We start from the raw sequence: 19053 nt of genomic DNA on the forward strand, positions 1-19053 counted from the left end.
AGCTGGATGCTGTTCAAGAGAGGCCTTTCTAAATGAATAATGAGTACTAAAAGCATCACGTAAGCCACCCCGTCATCTCTTACAATTTTTGATTATGGAGTGAATGAGCTCTCAAATTTACAGGAAAAGTCCCTTCAAGGTACAAACATAATAGTCCCACATGGTTTTTTTTGCTCACTTTCACATTAATACTGCATCTTCTCTGCATCTAATTCAACTGTGCTCCCATAACTTTGATTATTTAAACTAAAGCTACAGCGATGTGTAACATAACAACTATCAAATTCATTGAATTGTGGGTGTAAGTTTGATGTCCCACCAATTTACGAATATCTGCCCCTCCTTGATGATAAACAATAGTAATTATTTATATCCAATCTGTCCACATTTGAAGTGATTTATCCAAGTAGAGGAAGATCCAAAATTGACTTAAACACTGTTGTATGTGTGGGTGATTTATAAATGACAGGAAAGACCAATTAAAAACGTATAACATCGCCACATGATGGAGCCATAAGACCACAACACATCTAACAACCCGCAGACTGATCCGAAAATAGAGGCCTGGAAATTCAGCTGTTATAACGAGCTGAGACAGATATTCCCAAATGTTTGTAGGGAACTGAATTAGTCAACATAACTCGAATAACTACGAGTAAACTTCACAACAAAAAATACAATAAGCTTTGCACACGACTGATAATGACAAATGGAGGTTGAAAGGTATTGGACACAGACTCTGCACAGGTTGAAAGGTAATTTCCGGAAAGTTATTTAGCCAGCCTGACTAACAAAAACACTCAAATTAGTTTAGCAAATGTTGAACAAAAAAGAAGTTATCTCAGTGGATGACTTACATTTCGATGGACGGACATGACCAGGCTGAACGAAGGTAAATAACACTTTTGGGACTTTAATTAGCCACCTGCAGCAAATAAAACTTTAAAACAACATTAAGACGGTATGTAGAAGAGGTGGATCATACCATTCAAATTGGGTGAGGGAGGGAGGGGGGGGTGGTAGAGTCCAAGTGATGCTCGAATAAGTTTGTGAACCAAGACACAGGTATGGATTATACTTACGCTGTTAACTAATAAATAACTTCACTATAACGTTGAATGATCAATCATTTCCTATGTGGAGCCTGTGTCCATAAATAAATGGACAAATTCTACAAACTTGACGAAAAGAGGGGGCACCCGGATTTGAACCGGGGACCTCTTGATCTGCAGTCAAATGCTCTACCACTGAGCTATACCCCCGATGTCTATCACTGGCGAAGAGTTGAGTATTTAAACATAAAGCCAGAGACATCTATTTGTTTATTTTGTATTACGATATAATACAGTGCGTGTTAGTATGTGTTGCCTGGTTTAAACCATAATGAAGCTTTTAACTTAACGTTGACAGTGAAAACAAGATGGCAGATGTGGTTGCAATTTATCTCATTGACCGGAAGAGGGCGCCAGTTACACTAAGATTACCTGTCAAGAGTTCAGCTATTTCCGAGTTATTCACATAATTGTGAATACTTTTTGCTGTTGGCTTCTACACCGGTTAATACTGAGGTAAATATGCAAGACTTACAAAACCTACTCTTCTTTATAGCCCATAGACTTCACTTGGTTTTGTAATCTTATTGTTTTTTTTCTCCTAAACAAATGCAGTCTTACCATCAAATATGTTTGACTTGGTTTTAATGTATTTTAAGCTTTATTACAGTACATTATGTTGCGTGTAACTTTCTACTCCTTTTAAGGATCCTTGTGATTCAAGTGATGCTGCCTTCAGGTACCGCGCAGAAATTCCGTAGTTCATAAACCTTTATCAGGACATATAAATACAACTCAATAATGTTCAACAGTTTTGCAAAGCCTTACAATCTTTATACAACCTGGATGCCCCTTCTACGTCGGTGTGTCAACTTATTATCCACCTACAACAAGTTAAAGTGCTTATATCGGACGGTTCCTGAAGGCACCATAAGAGGTCCATGCTGCACGCCTGACTCCTCCTCGCCTACAAGTCCAGTCAGTATATTAATTGAGATGCCTGCAGACAAACAGGACGGTTCGGCTCCCACTTGCCCATCACAGCCCATTTCTCCCTTCTGAACACTTTTAACCGGACCAGGGAATATTTGTTTTATTTTGTATTTATTTTTTTGTGGTGTGAGTCGCCGCTGAGATCATGAATCCACCATGTGGGAGATGCAATAAACCAGTTTACCCAACAGAAAAAATTAATTGTCTTGATAAGGTAAGGTGATACAAGTCTAAATTATTTCCAAATTACACTAATATCTGCAAGTAGCTTGTGATTGTGATTTTTTTTTTTTTTTGGTGGATGTTTTAAATTCAAATTAGTTTTAATTAACCCTAATCTATTAAAGGGTTTTTGATTAAAATGCAACCCTTTAAAGTTGTCAAAATGTTTAAAAATGTGGTCAGAGAGAGTAGACTACTTAAGAGGGAAAGGTCTTCTTTTTTTTCCTCCAACTGTTTTGTAGGATAATAGTTGCTGTTATGATGGTGCATATCTCACATTATATTAATATTGTGTTTTTGTGCACTCCATGGAATCTTTTTCTCTGATGTTTCACGCAATATAAGTGTAGCACAAACTTACATTATCTTTACCTTTAAAAAGGACAAAGTGTGTCTGTGGCTTTTTTTTAAATTTATCATCAGCTTGTTTAGATGATCATATCTGGTATAACCAGATAATAATAAAGCATGATTACTGCAACAGTCTCTATTAGTTGAATCAATTAAAGGACACAATAGAAGCAAAATAGTGACTTCTTCTGTGATGGTGAATGCACCATAAAGGGCATAGAATAACCCACATGGGAAAGTTTATATATATAGCTGATGATTGTTTATATATTAAAATAGTTTTTGCACAAACAGAAAAACACCCTTTTGTAATTTAGGTGTTTCCTTTTGGTGACCGATAAATCTCCTGAAACCGTTCCAGGGGAAGTTGGAGTGCAGCCATACATCCTGCACGGGTTCAAATATGCATCTAAACTCAGATTATTCATTCTGATTTGGTCGGTTTGTGCCGCAACCTTCACTTATCGGCTCTTGTTCAGTGTAGAAATGGGAGAAACAGACTGGCAGCACAAGCACTGGTCTTATGTAACAGCATTTTACAACAAATCCTTGTTTTAACTGATATCAAGTTTATTACGTTAACAATCAGTGAGACTGAATTCGATTTCTGTGGTGTTTCTTTAACAGGTTAACACAGGCTTTCACTTCAGTGGATGGAAATGAATTTTGTCACAGATTTGACGCTTTATCTCTGACTATTTTCTGTCCTCTTTTTTTCTAGTACTGGCACAAAGGTTGTTTCAGCTGTGAGGTTTGCAAGATGGCCCTGAGCATGAACAACTACAAAGGCTTTGAGAAGAGACCTTACTGCAGTATGTGAGTGTTCACAGCACGCCTCATCCTGATTGGTTGAATTATTACGTAACCACGAATGAGCAGGATTGACATCCAGACTCCAGACAAAATATTTCAACTAATAACTGTGACAACAAAGTTACAATATGTATTATCATACATCTATATTACATCTTTTATTTGTCTTTTTACAGTGTTAATCTTATTTCATGTTATCTGATAACTGCCAGAAGCATCAGAAGTTTTCTTTTTCTTGAGTGCTTTTCGATCACAAATAAAAGCTGTCACGACATGAGTAGGCTGTAATGTCTGAGGTGGCTGAGACACACGGATGGACAGGAGATGCTGCAGCGTGTGGAAGTGATGGGAAAAGAGAAGTGTGAACAGACAGACTGACTCGTGACTCCAGCCATCGTAACCTGAAGAGGAGAGTTTGGCTGCATCTTGATTCAAAAACGACCTCAGTCCTGGCACATATTTGCAAACTTGTGACATTGAGGACATTTTCTCTCATGCATTTGTGAGTCTATATATTAAAAGACACAAAAATGAAATGCAGAAATTAGCAAATGAAATCCTCCCCCGTCCTAAAAAAAAAAACCCAATGAAATAAAAACAGGCAATAAAACAGTTGCAAGGAAAACTTAAAATGCAATACGGTATACCACTTGACACAAAATTACGAAGAGGTAAAATGATCTGCTGATTTATGGGAAGCAACGCGAAGATTAGAGAAAATCTGGACCATTTGTGCAGCAGAAATATGTTTTTTTGTTTTGTTCTCTTTCTGTTTTGAAGCCATTTAACTTCAGCAGCTGAATGCGTGACACGTCTGGGAATTCTTATGTGCTTCTTTTTTTTTCTCCTGTGTTTTCTCCCAGGCATTACCCCAAAACCTCCTTCACCATCGTGACCGACACCCCCGAGAATCTGCGTCTCAAACAACAGAGCATGCTCAACAGTCAGGTGAGCGCCTCCCGGATCGGTCCTCCCTCTCTGCTCTCTTTCCTGCTCTGTCCCGGTTTTCTTCTTCTAATCTCTTTGGGTCATCGTGGCCTCGGTGGATCCGTTTCCTTCACTCAGCGGCCTCACAGCAGGAAACGAGGACGCACCTGTCTGCTCTCCTTCAGTTAAATCAAATGAGCCCTTTGACCCAATGCTAAAAAAAAATAAGAGCAAGAGAGCTTAACTTTGACGTTAAGATTTAAAATTTTACTTTTACAGCGCAATCAAATCTGACGTATATGAGGCAGAAATGTTTCTTGTGTTTTACATTTGACACCTGGATACACTCTTCCTCTCAGTCTGTCATGTGGCACCGGCTCAACTGTTCTTACGCTCTAATCTGATCTCACCGCCAGCAGTTTAATCTGAACAAAGGGGATGAGCTCTCCAAGTCACGCAAAAATTAAAAAGATTTCTCTACAGTTTCGACTTTTCTTTGAGGATTTTCATGTCACTCAACGTTTGGAGGTGAAGCTTTTTCTTCTCCTGCAAAAGGTACAGAAAAGTTAGTTTATGTCCATTTAAGGCTGCGTGTCTGCAAAGTGTTTGTAGGACACTCGCAGACTCTAAGACGCTTCAAATCTACAGAGAAGAGGAGAATCTGGTGACCTGAATACTGCTTCACCTTTGACCTGTTTTGTTCTCCGAGAAACTGTTACAACAAATAACCACTATTTGTCATTTTTACATGTCTGCATGTGCAGAAATTAAACAGCTGAGATGCATTGATTGTGTGAGCTTATTGGTGGACGTTTGTTTTCATCTATAGAGAGAGTCAGGCTGGTTGTCTCTCGCTGCTTCCAGCCTTTATGCTAAAATAGGCTAATTTCCTATTTTGGCATAATGCTAGGTAATCTCTGAAACAACACAAATAAACTTGTTTCCCAAAGTATGATATGCATATTTAAAAGACTCCAAATTATTCTTCACCTGCGAGAAAAAAAAATCTGCAGGACAGACATCTTTATTTAAACTATTTTATACTACAATTATAAATATAATAACAATTAATAACTCATACCACAGATTGATTGATGACAGAGGTCATGTGATGAATTTAACTTAAGTGATTTACATGAAATGATGTACATAACCTTACTTATCTTAAAACTACTAATTTGAACCCAAACTAGGATCTTTTTTTCTAAATCTAACCACGCAAAGACGAAACAAAACGTGACGCTGACACGTTGTCCTCTAGTGGACCGACGGGTGTATTACATGCTTCGACATGACATCAGATTAAAATCCATCACCATCGTCCTGTTTTTGAAGGTTTGTGTGTAAACGTGCGTAAAGAAAAGAAACCACGCGGGTGAAACATCTGCATGACTGTTTGGTTGGAAGCACAGAAGAAGGGAAAACTACAAAACCCCGTGCACGGGAGAAAATATACTCGGGAATTAAAAGCACGCAATGAAATAAATGAAATCTGAGCAGTGGGATGTTTCATTACACTTCAGCACCTGATGTAACACCACAAACTGGTGCGATCGTGGCTCCATTTTTGGTTAAAAACCATTTGAAACAATCGTGTAACATCACTGAGTTGTTATGCTACATAATTGCTACGATGACATCAAGATCAAATGTACACCAGAAAACGTTTCCTCCTCCTTCTCCCTCTCTCCTTCTCTCTCTCTCTCTCTCTCCGTCCTCTCCTCCGGTTTCATCCAACCAACCCAGTTCATTCTTTATACCCATAAAAGTCCCGGCAGTGGAGCTCTCTCACCGAGGCAGCATATTCCTCATAGCAGGGACGTGACTCATTGTGTTTGTGTGTGTGTGTGTGTGTGTGTGTGCGACGTGTGGGGTGTCAGATTTACTTTCAAATAAACACTTTTAGTTTTATTTTAATGCTGCGAGTGTTTCGCCGAGGCCTAAACTCACAAGGAAATGTGACAAATAGCAGCTTAAAAAAACCCCGCCACGAGCGTGTTTATCTGTGTTTCTGATTCAGGCCGAGTTAAAAACAACTAACCTTATCATCTATTTGGGGCCATTGTTAAAGAGTATAACCCTGTTTAGGCTCATCTGTCTTCCTGAACCCCCTTTTTTGTCTGAGATCAAAATGAGCACTATAGACTGAGTTTCCCTGAATCCTGATGAATGACAAAATTTGCAGGCGCTCTATAAGGAGGACTTTGAAAAGAACAAGGGCAAAGGGTTCAGCGTGGTGGCCGACACGCCGGAGATGCAGAGAATGAAGAAGACACAGGACCAGATCAGTCACGTATGTCCGGTTCACCTCAAAGCCCGCCGAGCATTTAATACTCTCAGACCTCTGAATCTGACATTTATTTGTTACCTCTACAGCGTCATGAATGTTCATCCGTCGACCTCCTTTCCCTCCTTTTTAGGGAGTTTTAGATGTGACGTCTTTCCGACTTCTAACCATGTTTGTGTCTGCATGTCTGCATGGGGCTTCTATAAGATCTGTTTGTTTACGTGTTTGTTAAATCATTCATAAGTGGTGTTGATCCGACGCTGCGTTCAGGTTATGTTGGATTCATCATCAAGTGCAAAAGAGGACCCATAAATCAGAAAAGGGCAGCTGTTGGTCAAAAATAATATTTATTATCAGACTTAATCATTAATCTTTTGCTTGTTCTTGTGAAAAACCATTAAGTTTTCCTTTTTGACACTTTTTCAAAATAAAAGAGAAAATGTCTTCGAAGAGAATATTACAAGTAGACGTCACTTTATATTGAGGGGTTATAAGAAAAAACAAAACAACTTGGAAACACTGTCCCTGTGGGAAGAGAGAGGTTTTACTTTTGTAGTGTTTTACTCTGCATCTTACAGCATAAAGATGTCACTTAACTGATGCCGACTGGCCCTGAACGCAGCATCATCTTATAACTCTGGTTATTTCTCATATATCAAAGATAAAATCATGCATGTGTTTATTGTTTTGCATTTCTAGAATACAACTTATTATTACCAGGCGAAAAAAAAAAAGAAGGAAAAACTGACATTTTTAATTCCACCTCATCAGAACTGTCATTTAAGGAGTAAATAAGAGCTTTAACTGTTATAACGTTTTATAACAAGACAAGAACAGGAACACTGATCACAAGGAGAGAATTTAACAAATTGTGAATTTTTTTTTTATTGACTTTATAAAGTTGAATGGGAGATTATAGGAGCCTTTTTCTTGCAGCCAGCCCCTAGTGGCCCTTAGTGGTATTTCACTTTAAGGTACTTCTGTATTAGACCTGTAGGCTGTGTTCATTTCTACATATAGTCCATGGACATCCAGGGTGGAAAGGGTTAAAGCGGTATCAATCATCTCATCTAAATCTCCTTCAGGAAGCAGAGTTTTCCAAAGGCTTCAAACTATTCCTCTAAAATGAGACTGATGTTTGCAGGCCCTTTACAAGGAGGACTTTGAGAAGAACAAGGGCAAAGGGTTCAGCGTGGTGACCGACACTCCGGAGATGCAGAGACTGAAGAAGACGCAAGAGCAGATCAGTGATGTGAGTGTCTTAAAAGTTTCTTCTAATGCTGTGCGGAGAACAAAAATCTTTCTTTATCCAAGTTCACAGAGAAACATCTGGTCTGTATTTCGCTGGTCATGGCCACATACAAGAAGGAGATTCAGCGGATAACAAACGAGCCTTTTTAGTTTCCCAAAACATAATACCAGGAGTGCTTTCACAGCAGGACTCTTAATATTTACGGACGAGTTCAGTTCCACAAAGCCGAGACGTGAACAGAGAGAACAAAGTGCTGCAGAGAAAAGATGTCCGAGTACGATCCTGCAGAGACACACAGGCGCATTTCAGACATTTCTCCTCGTCCACGGAGGAGCAGCTGCCCTATATGGTCAAAAGTCTCTCAGCTGTGGAGACAAAGTGAAATGCTTTCCACACATACAGAGGCATGCATACCACACTGAAACACACACACACGCACACGCACACACACACACACGCACACACACACGCACACACACACACACACACACACACACACACACACACACACACACACACACACACACACACACACACACACACACACACACACACACACACACACACACACACACACAAACACAGCTGGTTGTATCTTTTTCTTCCACCCAGTCTTCCTACTTTTTTTTTATATATATTTACTTTTTTTTTTTTTTAATGCATCCCTCTTCCTCCAGTATTTTTCCCACAAAATCTTGTTTCTGTTTTGTCCTCTTGCGGTTTGCTGAGGTCACCAGGGGCTGCAACAGTTTCCTCATCCTCTTCCCTAAAAACCTGGAACTTCATTCCAATACATTTTACAGCGGTTGTGCCAAAACCCTCTCTAAAATATTCTAATCATCATTTATATTCATATAATATAACACCAAAGAGGTTTTTAAAGCGAATAAAAAACATTGTTTTGCATTGGATGATCAATTTTATAATTAGAAGTAATGTCAAGACATTTAATGCCTTATAATGTAGTTGTATAAGGATGTTTATTAAGGTACAGTATTTGTAAACAATTATACGTGAGTACTATGAAAACTTATTTTATATTACAACTGTTTAACTATAGTTTCAATCATATGTTTATACACCAGCTTCTCATATTGGTGCACATTAAAGGAGCAATATTTGTTGACAAAAACATGAATCAACACTTAGTAATGCTCTCAACAAAATAACATATTTGAACACTAACCGTGAGGATGTAAGATATTGTATTACAGGATGATCAATAAAGGTATTTATTTGATTCTTTAAGAAACTCTAAAACTATTTGCTTTTGTGTAAACGTTTAATTTCATACTTTAAATCTTTTTTGAATGGCTTTTCTTCTAAAATATGAATATGAAAGCCGAGGGCAGACAGAGCGATTTGTTTCTCTTCTGAAACTGTTGCCTCTGAAACTGAGATCAGATCTCCTCGGCATCTCTCAGCACCTCCTAAAATGGTGAGCCGCTTCTCACAGAGGAACGACTAGTCGAGGGTGAACAGTCAAATGTGAGAGTTCAGTGCACCTCATGGATTTAACGTACGTGTGTGTGTACGTGTGTGTGTACGTGTGTGTGTGTGTGTGTGTGTGTGTGTGTGTGTGTGTGTGTGTGTGTGCGTGTGTGTGTGTGTAGATAAAGTACCACGAAGAATTTGAGAGGAGCAAGATTAGAAGCGACGCACCTCCTCCTGAAAACAGACAAGGTGAGGCGTATCATTACACACTGAAGTACTGTAGTCCTCTAAAAAATGGTATTTACCTTTGAAGATGTGTATTAACTTTCTGTGTGTGTGTGTGTGTGCGTGCGCGTGCGCGTGTGTGTGTGTGTGTGTGTGTGTGTGTGTGTGTGTGTGTGTGTGTGTGTGTGTAGACTATGAGGAGCAACCATTCAACCCTGAGAGATTCAGTCAGCCCGCTGGACCAGTGCGCCCTGCTGCAGTAGCACCACATAGTGGAGGGGTAAGGCCAAGACATGGAAACACAACATGGCCAAAAGTATGTGGACGCTCCGATTATTATGATCATTCTCATTCAAAAATCCATATGTAGCTACACAGCAGCTACCACGAGTCCTCTGGTGGGCTGGCGGCTGTATTACATGCTGTTGGCGTGACACTGTGTGTGTGTTTGTGTTTTACTCAACTTTTTTTTTTACTTTAAAAAATGTTTTTTATATAAAATTGTATTGTTGTTTTTCAGTCTCGTGACGATGCTCGGTAGTGTTTTAGTTTTTAAGTTTGTCAACAAAAGTCTCCGATTTGCTTCTTTTTTTTTTTTTTTAAATCATTTCCAAAGTGTGTATGTGTTCCTGTGCATTTGTGTGTGAACATATTTATGGGTGTGTTTTTAGTCTCTGGAAGCTACATGTGTAGTTTGTAAATGTATCTGTGCAGTATATGTTGGATGAAAGTGTTTATTTGGAAATTCAATGCAAATTATTCCATTATTTAGACTCTTTATACTCTTTATGCTATATTATATGTCTGTGAATCTTGTGTGTGTGTGTTTGTTTCACTCAGAAGCGCTACCAGGCCTTATACAGCTACACGGCAGCAGAGGCAGATGAAGTTTCCCTCCAGGAAGGCGATCTGATCTTAGACGTGGAGCCCATCGACGAGGGGTGGATGTTCGGATGCAACCAGCGCACGGGGCAGCGCGGCCTGCTGCCCGCTAACTACGTCCGACCCGTGTGAGACAGACAAACAGACATCAGTTGGTCCACCACCTGCAGTCAGGCTTCATAATCAGCTTTTGCAAATGAAGAAATCTTTTTTTTTTTTTTTTTTTTTTTTTAAACATCCCTGCCTGGTTCTACTTTGCCTTTTTGTTAGAAATGGGACTTTCAAACGTAATTAAAGAGATTGTGGTTTTGGTATTCTGTCTGTAACAATGGGAAATGAGGAAATCATAGTTAATGCATTCACAAAAAGAACAATAATCGACAGTTTACTACAATATTTCACACCTATATAATTTTTGTATCTTTCTCAGGTAACATTTACCTTTTTATGTCCATGTTCCTCAGCAGTAAATGCAGCCTTAGCTGCGGCTCAAGTGTCAAATCAAACCGTTTATACGTTCTCTAACCGTCGTCGTAACTAACTGCTTGTAAATCTCATAAAACACTGGTTTGATGTGAATTTGCGAAAGATAAATCATACATCTTATGATTAAGTCATTTGAGCCGATCTGATTAAAAGTGGAATATTTATGTGTGTTGAATTGATTTTTTTTTTTTTTTGCTTCATGTATGCTTTTGTTCTGCAGCATTTTTTTTCCACTGTGGAGGTGATAATAAACATCACAGTATCATGTGAAATACTTATCTTTATTCAAAAACATCAAACAGTTAAATGGAGTAAAAGTTTACCTTAACTGGGTGTTTAAAATAAAGTCAGTATTTGTAAACAAAGTCTCTTCAGTTAAAAACGGGGACTTTAGCACCAAAGATTATTCACCACATAAAAAATTTAAACGGTTCTCCCAAGTATCGACTGGCTCAGAATCACGTCACGACAAACAAACAAAACAAAAAGAAAAGTCCTCTTCAAGCTGTAACGCTCAGCTTGGCAGCGGAGAAATAGGCCACTCTCTTGTTGATTTTCCTTTGCAGTTTGGACGGCAGGTAGTCGAGCCGCTTCTTGAACAGCTCCGGGTTTCCTCCGATGAAATCCTCACACAGTCTGCAGAGGAGAGAAGAACACGCAGCGTGTTCGGATGCAGATCGAAAGCATTCAGGTTTAATTCATTCATGAGTGACTGGAGTTGTGGGCTTGAAAAATGACTCGAGTTTTACACAACTGACGTGCCGTGTGGCGGCTTTTGCACGTTTGTGGTCCGTTTGCAGAGTTTACACTCGTAAGACTGCATGAAAGAACAATAATAATACTTCAACAAGCCTTAAAAAAAAAAAAAAAAAAAATTTTAAAAGCAGCAAAGTGTGGATATTCTTTCGAGTTCATCCTCTATCAACCATCAATGTATGGAACAAATTTAATAGCAAGATATTTCACTGATCCTTTTAATGTCGATATTTTAGGGTGAAATGTCTTCACAGCTGTTGAATGGGTTGCCATGAAATTTGGTAAACGTGTTCAAGTTTTCAGGATTCATTTGAATACCTTCAGTGATCTCTTAACTTGAGTACTGTGGAAGTTAAGCTCCTCTTATTCTCTGCATCTCATTACAGTTAATTCATTGGACATTGTATGAGCGATTAGCGGTCGTTGCAATACGTTAGTTTATTATTTAACACATGCTAAACATTTCCATAAGCCTCAGCTGTTCTTGGTGTTTGGGAAGAAAAGTTCCCAAACAGGCTACCTTTCAGACTAACACGCTAAATTAAAATAAGAACATGTTTTCTAAGAAAGCAGTGCACCGACTGTGGTGCATGCTAATGTTAGTATAGCATCAGAGACCCATAGACTATAAAAATAAAAATAAAAAGTAGTTTCTCGATCTGCAACGTAAAGGCGATGCCGAAGTGCAATACCACTCAGTGCCACTAGGAGTCTCATCCTCACCTCATTGTAGCAAGAAATATTTCTTCTGTTTGTGGTGCAAAATGTTCCAAGCTTGTTACATGCGCTGCGATAAAACTCACCGAACGCCACTTTACACTCAAGTGAGCGACTTTAATCCGACCGGTTCCCGTGAACGTGCCACAGCCTCCGTGTTCCCACGCAGGAGAACAAGGTAAAGCTCATTGGCATCAACACCACGTCCTCGGCCGCGCAGCTCAGAGCTTTAATAGCTGCGAGTGTTTAAAGCGTCTCTGTGGACTTTGGTAAAACTGCTTAATCGCGCGTGCGGACGGTGACGACACGCAACCAACGTACAGTGGCAACCGACCGCCGACGCAACACGAGAAACTGAACGACAATCTGGATTCAGAGCTGATGGCTGGTTTTAATTCGTTACCTGAAGAGAGAGTACGGCTGCGTCTGGAAGATGAACACGTCACTGCAGTGGTTTTGTGACGGAGCCCTCAGAACGGCCACCTGACAACGGTAGGATTCAATAATCACATTAGATTGGACGATACGTAAAAATCCTGATTTCTTTACTTGTATATTTTCAGCCTTTTAAAATAGATACAAACAACAACAATTTTTTTTTTTTTTTTTTAAACCAAAAAAAAAGCAAAATGAAACCCTTTTGCTTTTTAGTTATGGTATCAGCATGATTCTGATTTTTGCTGTGCCACTTTAATTCAGACAGAAATCTCAACAAATATTGGAAAGGTTCCCACAAAAAGTGAAATATCAACAAAATGATGATCACCTACTGGAATTAATATTCAATAAATTTGCTGGTCATTAGCTTTTCCTTTAGAGCCACCAACCGGTGAAAATGCACATACTTTGCATGTATTTAAAAAATAAAAAAATAAAAAAAAATTGTTTGTTTTTTTAAAAGTCACCAAAAACATTCCCATCATGCTCAGCTAATTTGAAGACTGTTTATGGATAATTAGCCAAAGATAGTATACGAACTTGAGCTGCAATGGTAAACATGACACCTGCTATATACCACACTGACATTAGCATTCATGCTAAAGCTGCAGCCCGACAAGAGTGTGACCGCTGACCTTACAGTCTCACGCTGCAAGTTTCAACACGCGCATGGGAAATCATTGCCATGTAGTGCATGTGCACGTCACAGTCTGAGTCCTTAAACCACTTAAGATTTCTTAACGCAGCACTTCTACCTAATGGCTGTGCTATAATTGGTCCACTCAGCAAATTACATCACAGAAGTAAAAGGGATTTAAGGGTATCGCATTCAGAAAGGTGGAACGCCGCAGTTTTCTTGGCTCAAGTCTGGAAGAGGAAAAAACAAAAAACACTTTACTCGAGTTTTTGCGACAACAAATAGAAACAAAAAACAAAAAAAAAAGAGCAATTGACCATCTTTCATGTCGTACCGAGTCTCTGAGGATGCGGAGGTTGCTGCTTCCCCCGAACACCACGACGTCGCCGTCACTTCCCAGGCACGCCGTGTGACAAACCCTGACGGGCGAATAAATAGGAAAAAAAAAAGGGAGGGGGAATCATTGTGAAAGAGATGTTCACTAAAGTGAAATATCTCGTATTATGGTTTCTTTTGAAGTTTGCATCATTTAGCTTTTCATAAACGGGGAGCTGTAACATGCAGAATCGTCTACCTGGGCTTGTCTTCGTGTGGGTGCTTCAATTTGGTCCACTCTCTCGTTTGTGTGTCAAACTGCCAGGCATCATCTAAAAAAAAGGAAGAGACACGTGGTTCAAATACAGACTGAACCATAGGAACATCATAAAAACATCCACTTGAGCGAGCTTCTGTTTCAAGACTTAAATTTAAAGAATGTAATTAGATGAGAATCGTTAAAATCGTGCAGATGACGTGTTTTTCCTGGTAGTTTCAACATTTGACATCAGGCCGAGTACCGAGGGACTTTACTGAATGTTTTGAAGTCACTTAATTTTGTGTGCTGGAAAGTTAAAATGGTGACAAACAACCACAAAAATGCTGAACAAAACGCAGGGTATCGTTCTGGGGGGCGGGGCTTACTCAGAGTGTTTTCGTCGATACCGAGACCTCCGTAAACGAAGAGCGCGTTATGCAACACGGACGTCATGGTGTGCATCGAGCGGCCCAGAGGTGCACACGAAGGCGGGATGTCGCTGAGTGAAAACAATGCAGCAGTGGCCGGTTAAGTTACTGAAAACTAAAGCTGTGGAGTTTAAAAATATACATTTAAAAAAAACAAAACAAACAAAAAAAAAGCTTATAAGATTGAAGGAAGTTTTACAATTTGGTCCAGGTCCAGGTGTCCAGGTCTAAACAGGAAACGTCCAACTCTGCCAACTCCTGCAAAACACAGGAAAAGACAGTCCGACCGATCTGGAAGTATTTTCAATGGAGTGTGTACATTAGTCTGCACGCACAAAAGTATGTGGACGCCTGAACATTTGAACCCATATGTGACACCTCTTTACAAAACCATTACTCTTCTGTCATGCGTATCAATTAAGTCCAACATTGATGTTGAGTGATAAGGTCCTGGCTCACATTCAGTGTACCAGTCCATCCTGAAGGTTTTTCGATGAGGCCCGATGTTTCAGTTCTTCCACACCAAACTCAAAAGGTTTCTTTACCGGCTCTGCGTTCGTGCGGGAGGGGAGCGCCATGTCACGACAGGAAAGGGATGTTGAAACAGGAAAAGGGCCCTCCCCTCCCAAAATGTTACCACAACATTGTCTGAAACATGTTGGTGCAGTAAGACATCCCTTTCGAGGACGAGCAGAAATAATGAAAAAGCTGCACCAAACTACCAAAAGTACAAAAGGTGTCCACATACTTTTGCCCGTTAGTAACCGAGCCGCTCACCATACCACCGGTGATGTAACCTTTGCTCCCCAGCAGGGCGCTGGCATGGCAGCTTCTCGGGACAGGGGCAGGACCCTGGACGGAGACGAAACACACTCCATTACACCCAAGATAGGGTGCATGTATACATGTATACGATTGCAAAAGCATCATAAATCTGCAGAGCGTTTTGGGTCGTGGTTTTTCAAGGAGTGATTGCCACACTTTCTCTTTTCGACACTCCAGCATCGTTTTCATCCCAAGTCGTAACCGACTAATCACTCTGCATGCCGTTACCGTCTGAAAGTACAGAAGAGGACCGAAAAAGAACATCACTAGACCATGATGCTGTCCTCACTTCAGTCTCCGGCATGCTCCACGCGGCAGTGTGCGTGTCAAACACGTTGACCTCGTTGTTCCACCCCCAGCACCGAAATAACGCGTCTCCGATTGTCGTCTAAAAGGCAAAAATTTGGAATATTATCAGTAACAACCAGTTTTATGCTGAAGAAGATTAACTAATGAAATCTCTGCATTATTTGCATTTATTAAAAAAAAAAAAATAAAATACCCATAAGAGATAAATGTATTTTCACACAGTAATTACGCGGCTCAGTGATCATGATCACTTACCCAGGAGATCTCGTCCAAAACGAAGCTTGAAGACGACGTGTCTCGTACCTCCCTGATGGTTTTACATCCATATCCACCAAAGTAGATTAATCTGCACCAAAAAAAAACAAACACGGCAAACCATCGAGTCACAAATTAAATTAAAAGGAAAACCGGCGACAAAAAAAAAAAAAAAAATCTTAAAACATCTCTCAACTAAACAACAATGCGTCATTAAAACGACGTGTTCCTCGCGGTGTGACGGGCGGGTGGAGCTCGTTCCCTGCAGTTTGGATGCTTTGCGATCTCCCGCAGGAGAGAACTGACCTGTTTCTGTGAGTCCAGCAGGAGTGCTTGTAACGTGGGGAGGGCGTCGATCCCTTGGTGTCGGTCACTCTCTTCCACGAGAAGCGCTGCTCCGAGAGGTCCACGCTGTACATCTACAAGACACGGCAGCTTAGCTTCGCCTCTCGGCATGCCAAGATCTGCTAATTAAATGCTAAACATAGATCACAGCTGGTGTCAACGGCCGCTTTGCGCGTATTTGATCGCAAATCAAATCGGAGGCGCGTGAATTTTGAACTCACGAAGCTAGAAAAGTCGATACAAGCCATCCTGTTGTTGTGAATTTTCAATCCTTCTGATGATTGTTGAGACGTTCCAGTTTTGTTGGTGGATGAGCTGCTCGTTTTCTTCGGGCAGGTTTTTTTTTTTTTTAATCCGTTTCACAGGCTGCAGCTCAGTTTATCCTTAATGTAGCTAGAAATGACACATTTTCTTGCAGATGTTATGCCAAATAAGAAAAATATAATCGACATATGTAGCTTTAAACTCAGCAAGGATATACAGCGCGTCATTTCCAGCTCAGTCCTTTGATTTAAGTGGAAAATTGGGGTCTGCGCTTGTGAAAAATGGCTAAATGTTGAAAATATTTTGAAGTAGACTTAATATTTTTTGTATAATTTATATATATTTATTTATTTTATTTTTTATTTTACCAGGAAGTCCCATTGAGAGCAGAATCTCGTTTACAAGGGAAATAGCAGCCGTTCAAATTCACAAAATAATACACAAAATACACAATTAAACAGCGATTCCAGTATGTCGACCTCTTAAGAAAAACAAATAAATGACTCCTACAAAACAGTGCCAAGTGTCTCTCAGGAGTATTTACCAGCTCTGTGACTTGGCCCAAAAGGAGCCTAACGTGGTCGTCCGCGGGGTCTCACCTGGTTGGAGTACCCGGCGGGGTCCCACCCTCCGAAGATGTAGAGTGTGCCGTTCATATTGGCGCCGCAGAAGCCCGATAAGTCAGGCGGGATGTCTCCTGTGATCTCCCGCCGCTCCCTGTCACACAACAACACACAGGACAACGGAAACGAGCGCAGCAACAGGGAGAAGGTCGAACAATTGTAAATCCTTGAAACCCACACGTTATGTAAAGTAAACACTGGTGAGGGTTGGCTGAGGTTTCAACAGAAACACCAAGAACTCGTTGCATCTGACTGAGATAACCATAAAAACAACAAAACACTGTTTTTTATTTGAATTCTTCCGACAAATTCTCCCTTTAACTGTAATCTTTGCTCTTTAAATCGAGCCTGTACCGCGTTCATCCCGCTTTTAAAGAACTATTTTAAATCAAAAACAGGCGGACATCCGCAGATTATAAATGTCAAGGTGACACAGCTTTCATCTCGGCTGATAACGGTCATCTTTCTTTCGTACCAGGTCCCGCTGGCCAAATCATGGAGCCATATCTCATCATGGGGCAACATGACATCCTGTCCTTCAACTACCTGTGAGGAAACAAAGAGCAGATGAAGTCATGGAGGAAAATAATTTTAATAAAAAGACTATTTTACCCACATTTTATCCAAAAAAAAAAAAAAAAAAAGTTTTGTCGTCCGAGAGGCCACCGACATCAAAATCTGGCCAAACTGTTCACATGCCTACATTTTTTATTTTCTGCTCCCGTAAATGGAAATTGTGGACATGGAAACAATCTGGATGCAACAAGGTGCAGTTTGAGAAATGGGTTTCCTTGTTGAAACATGTCCCTGCATGTAAAGTTTCACAAAAGCCCCCTCCTCCCCCCCGGTTCTTCTTTTGGAGACCATTTTGACATTCTCTCCCCCCACCCCACATCAATGTGCACAGATTAGACACCCAGCTGACAGTTTAAGGGACACCAAAGCACAAGGAAAAGCAGATTTTTAGCTTGAGTTGAAGGCCGCAGCTGCTGGTGCTTTTTTTTTTTTTTTAATTGAGGTGTATTTAACACTTATCACAAACTAATTTGATCAATTAAGCTTGCCAAAATATTGGACAGCGCAAACTGCCACCTCCCAAATTCACCATTTAAGAAAATAAATACATGAAAGTAGGATTTACGTGCATGGAAGTTGTCAGTAAAAGTCTTTGGTTCATTTCTGCAGGCCATTATCTAAGAAATGTGACTCTTAAATATGGCATTTATCCAAGTTAATTATCTCTGCACTCTCTTAAATCTTGGTAGTCTTATTTCAAATGAACACCGGAGTAACTGGACACTTTAAAAAAAAAAAAAAAGGCTCGTTTGTTTCCTGACTGCTCGCTGATTTACCTGCGCAGGTAGAATTACAGCCCGACAGCTCTCTCACCTGATAACCTCCCCAGACGTGCAGGGTGTTGTTGTGCGTGAACGCCGTGTGGTTGCTCCTCTTCAGCGGGGTCGCCGGCGCGTCTGTCCGGGCAGCATCCATCCCGGAACCCGGGGCGCTCCGACTGTCAGCGCTTTCACCGCCACAAAAACAAAAACAAAAACAAAAAAAACTCTTCAGAAACAGAAATAACTCAAATGTTGTTGTGTTTTTTTTACAGGGGTGTTAAAGCTTGAACGTCCTGGAGGCTCAGAGTCCTGACTGGTTTAGAGCTTCTGCTGAGAGAGAGAGAGAGAGAAAAGCCGACTGGATTGGAGGGTTAGTGAAACGTGTTTTTCAGGCTGGTTACTCCTCCCAGTCCCGTGATCTCTGCGGAGGTTTACCTCTGCACCAGCAAACCAGGGGTGTGTGTGTGTGTGTGTGTGTGTGTGTGTGTGTGTGTGTGTGTGTGTGTGTGTGTGTGTGTGTGTGTGTGTGTGTGTGTGTGTGTGGGGGTGGCACACGTCTTTAAAGTGTCTTATTATTTAAATTGCTTTATAATTCCTGCAGCCTGCGTCTAGATATAGTAA

General features: G+C 40.4%; 2 protein-coding genes and 1 non-coding gene across 5 annotated transcripts; 1 reads left to right on the plus strand and 2 right to left on the minus strand.

The window, feature by feature from the left end:
- Nucleotides 1-1190: 1190 nt before the first annotated feature.
- trnac-gca (transfer RNA cysteine (anticodon GCA)) lies at nt 1191-1262 on the minus strand. Its single transcript has one exon. It is a non-coding gene; the product is annotated as a tRNA-Cys (tRNA).
- An 820-nt stretch (nt 1263-2082) lies between these two features.
- On the plus strand, nt 2083-11196 carry LOC138624422 (LIM and SH3 domain protein 1-like). Of its 2 annotated transcripts, XM_069704618.1 has the most exons (8): nt 2083-2259; nt 3340-3434; nt 4295-4379; nt 6544-6651; nt 7790-7897; nt 9511-9580; nt 9748-9836; nt 10397-11196. In XM_069704618.1, exons 1-8 carry the CDS (start codon nt 2191-2193, stop codon nt 10568-10570), a joined length of 798 nt encoding a protein of 265 aa, XP_069560719.1. In that variant the 5' UTR covers nt 2083-2190; the 3' UTR covers nt 10571-11196. The 2 variants fall into 2 exon arrangements, with proteins under 2 accessions (XP_069560719.1, XP_069560720.1); XM_069704619.1 differs by lacking the exon at nt 6544-6651.
- LOC138624420 (kelch domain-containing protein 1-like) lies at nt 11193-18733 on the minus strand. Of its 2 annotated transcripts, XM_069704616.1 has the most exons (13): nt 18485-18733; nt 17571-17641; nt 17072-17189; nt 16170-16282; nt 15864-15954; nt 15589-15687; nt 15252-15326; nt 14674-14732; nt 14433-14545; nt 14047-14119; nt 13807-13891; nt 12801-12880; nt 11193-11560 (listed from the first exon to the last, which is right to left on the minus strand). In XM_069704616.1, the coding sequence occupies exons 1-13, from the start codon at nt 18584-18586 to the stop codon at nt 11425-11427; spliced, it is 1215 nt and encodes a 404-aa protein (XP_069560717.1). In that variant the 5' UTR covers nt 18587-18733; the 3' UTR covers nt 11193-11424. The 2 variants fall into 2 exon arrangements, with proteins under 2 accessions (XP_069560717.1, XP_069560718.1); XM_069704617.1 differs by lacking the exon at nt 11193-11560 and having other exon boundaries at nt 12872-13702.
- Between the last annotated feature and the right edge of the window lie 320 nt (nt 18734-19053).

The sequence above is a fragment of the Brachyistius frenatus genome, unplaced genomic scaffold (genome assembly GCF_029030835.1).
Source record: "Brachyistius frenatus isolate BFR_SWC_R1_liver_20210118 unplaced genomic scaffold, ASM2903083v1 Contig_51, whole genome shotgun sequence".
In the NCBI taxonomy this organism is placed as follows: Eukaryota; Metazoa; Chordata; class Actinopteri; family Embiotocidae; genus Brachyistius; species Brachyistius frenatus.

Excerpts from the sequence above, each read along its gene's own strand:
- LOC138624422 (XM_069704618.1), top strand. The coding sequence starts at position 2,191 with ATGAATCCACCATGTGGGAGATGCAATAAACCAGTTTACCCAACAGAA. Across the intron at positions 6,652-7,789 it reads CACAGGACCAGATCAGTCAC|GCCCTTTACAAGGAGGACTT; the intron begins GTATGTCCGGTT and ends TGATGTTTGCAG. Across the intron at positions 9,581-9,747 it reads TCCTCCTGAAAACAGACAAG|ACTATGAGGAGCAACCATTC; the intron begins GTGAGGCGTATC and ends GTGTGTGTGTAG.
- LOC138624420 (XM_069704616.1), bottom strand. The coding sequence starts at position 18,586 with ATGGATGCTGCCCGGACAGACGCGCCGGCGACCCCGCTGAAGAGGAGC. Across the intron at positions 17,190-17,570 it reads GATTTGGCCAGCGGGACCTG|GGAGCGGCGGGAGATCACAG; the intron begins GTACGAAAGAAA and ends GTTGTGTGACAG. Across the intron at positions 15,327-15,588 it reads GGAGCATGCCGGAGACTGAA|GGTCCTGCCCCTGTCCCGAG; the intron begins GTGAGGACAGCA and ends GTCTCCGTCCAG.